The 2,888-nt window shown below is 31.6% G+C and overlaps 1 protein-coding gene across 1 annotated transcript in view; it reads left to right on the forward strand.

The window, feature by feature from the left end:
• Nucleotides 1-2,888, forward strand: part of LOC106875889 (uncharacterized) — a 14,261-nt gene that overhangs the window by 4,832 nt on the left and 6,541 nt on the right. Inside the window, exons 2-4 of the mRNA XM_052976489.1 lie at nucleotides 663-802; nucleotides 1,750-1,864; nucleotides 2,697-2,833. Coding sequence (XP_052832449.1) covers nucleotides 663-802; nucleotides 1,750-1,864; nucleotides 2,697-2,833 — 392 coding nt within the window. The remainder of the gene's footprint in view (nucleotides 1-662; nucleotides 803-1,749; nucleotides 1,865-2,696; nucleotides 2,834-2,888) is intronic.

Below are 2,888 nucleotides of genomic sequence, written 5' to 3' on the forward strand. Positions count from 1 at the left end.
ATATATATATATATATATAAAAGGAAAATAAGACAAGGTAGAAAATGCTCAAATAATTTTATCATGAAGTACATTTTAGTACCAGTTTCTGTCTTTTTAGACTTTTTCAACTAAGAGTAAAATTTTTTAAAAACAGACAGACTGTCTGAAAACTATAGAAATATTTACCTATTCAAAGACTATGGAAATATCTACAAAACGTTTCACTTAATTTTTTTCTCCAATTTAATCGTTTTTCTTATGTATGTATATGTGTGTGTATGTACATATGCATTTATATATATACAACAATCTGTGAAGCAGTCGATCAGGAAATTCTCTCCCTTTTTTCCCATACAGCCAATAGCAGAGAGAGAATGTTTTTTCTGATTCTCATTTAACCACATGAAGTTTGATGTGTGTGAGTGTGTGCATGTGCGTGTGTATGTGTGTGTGTGTGTGCATGCATGCGCGCACACACACACACACACATACACACAATATTGTCTATCTCTCAAGGTTGCACTATGTAAATAACTAAACTGTATATTTTCACTCCTACAGAAATGCAATTTGTGACCTTGATATGCAGTCCACCTTTTAGTCTCTTGAAGGGTAGTCAGAACCCTTCCACAACAGTTAACATGGAACAGTTATAATAATTTTTCATTTTTCCATTCCAGCTCCACCTTGTACCGGTGATTGCTTTGTATCCATTGGCCATCCGGTTCAACAGCCTCACGATGCCAGCTGACAACCACAACTTCTGTTCTTGGCCATTCAACCGAACTTTCCATGTGGAAATAAAGCATACGTTTAGCAAGTAAGAAAAATATTTTTGTCTGCATCTATATATTTTCTTAGTTCACTTTGAATTTAGCAAATTTTGGATTACTTTGAAAACATATTTACATGTATTTTTGAAAATCTTAATTTCAATGATGTTTTCTATATCTAAATAAGTTGACATAATAAAACAATTGTCAGTTTTGTAAGGTGAATTTCACAATCAAAGATATAACTTTCTCTATCTATTTTTGTCATACATATATATATACCTACAAGTAAGCACATACATATATATATATATATATATATATAAGTCAGTAAATAGTGGGGTTGTGTTAACCGCACGTGGAGAAATAATAGAAAAATGAAAAATAGTAATAAGGCAGAATGCTAAACTGAAAGCATATTTTAATATATATATTTATATATATATATATATACTTTCAAGTAAGCATGACTTACACATAAGTGTGCCTTTTACATAAATGCAACTTGTACACGAATGTGACTTATACATGAACGTGACCCGATGTCATTTTGTCCAACATCTTTTTGTCCAATTTTAAATAAAAACTCTTTAGAAAACAAGGAGAACATCCAAATCAAAGAATCGTTGGGGATTTTAGAGATTGTATTTGTCGTTGGATAAAAAAAATCATCAGACAAAAGGACATCGGACCAAAAGACATTTGACAAAGTGAGGTCAGATGAAAAGACATAGCACTACACATGAGTGCAACATACAGATGAGTGTGACTTACATGAGTGTGTTATTTATGCATGAGTAAATGCAGTAGTTTGTTCTGTGTGTGTGGACGTTAAATGATGATGATGATAAGGTACAATTGAAAACCAATGCTTTACAGTTTGGGACATTTTGGAATTTCCTCGAAGTGAGCCATGTTGATGACTCTCAAACATTGCAGATTCGCTGCCATAACAGAAAATGAATTACTCAAATAATGGTGTTCTAATTTTCAGGAGCCTCACACAGAGTTCTTGTGAAGAGATTTCGGAAGCAAAATGTAATGAGACAACAATTACATTTAATTCAAAATTCATTACAAGCAAAGATATCGGGTCGGTTCCATTGGAAGTAAGTGCAAGTTTTTATTTTCAGTTTTATAAAATCCAAGATATAAAAAAAAGCTGGTGAGGTGACACTGGTTGAACCTTTCAAATTGTGACCAGTCCCTTGTAGAATTCTCTGAGCCACTCCTAGGGCTGGATTAAGACTCATAGAGGCCCTAAGCCCTTAAAACATTTACAGCCATTATCATTATCTCATAAGGGTTAAAAGTTGGGGGCAATAGAAAGTATCCAAGTGCTTAAGGTGAGTGTTTGGGCTTCAAAAAAAAAGAAAAAAGAAAAGAACAGAAAAATTTATAGGAAATGCTGGTTTAAATCATAATTATAATTTTATTTCTGTCTTCAATCTTAATTATATTCTTAAGTTTAATTATCTTCTCTCTTTTATTAACTATAATTATCTCCTTATTTTAGTCTTCATTATTAAATATTCTATTATTTGTGCCTTCAATCTTAATTATTTCTTTATCTCAATCTTCAATTTTCAAAAAATAACAAAGGATTATTAAAATAATTTAGTCATTATTGAAATAATTTTGTCACTATTAAAGCTGGTGTTTAAAACCTAAATCAACATGGAATTTTTATAAAAGGTTTTGATTTAAATCACTTTAAGCAGGTAGCACAGAACCAGAGATAGCCTCAGGTGTGTTTGGTGTAAGAAGAGTTAATTATCTCTTTTCTTCTGACTTTTGGTATCAATTATTCTATTATTTCTGTCTTTGATTCTCTTCTGATTTCTCTCTTTGATCTTCACTTTTGTCTCTCATCTCAATTTTTCCCTTGGTTTGTTCTCATCTTCTTTCTCTTCAATTTTTCCTTATTTCTGATATTTCCAGTCTATGGTGTTATTAACCATTCAACTGAAGAATAGAGCATCACCTTCTTCTGTGACTTCCAGACTGGCATTTAAACTACAGGAATCCATGGAAACTAACAATAATTATGAGTTGCAGGAACTGAACCATGAATCCAGGTGAGTAAACATTTGTTTACTGCAGGAAGATTTAATATCTTTTTTACATATATAT

Source organism: Octopus bimaculoides, chromosome 24 (assembly GCF_001194135.2).
Source record: "Octopus bimaculoides isolate UCB-OBI-ISO-001 chromosome 24, ASM119413v2, whole genome shotgun sequence".
Taxonomy (NCBI): domain Eukaryota; kingdom Metazoa; phylum Mollusca; class Cephalopoda; order Octopoda; family Octopodidae; genus Octopus; species Octopus bimaculoides.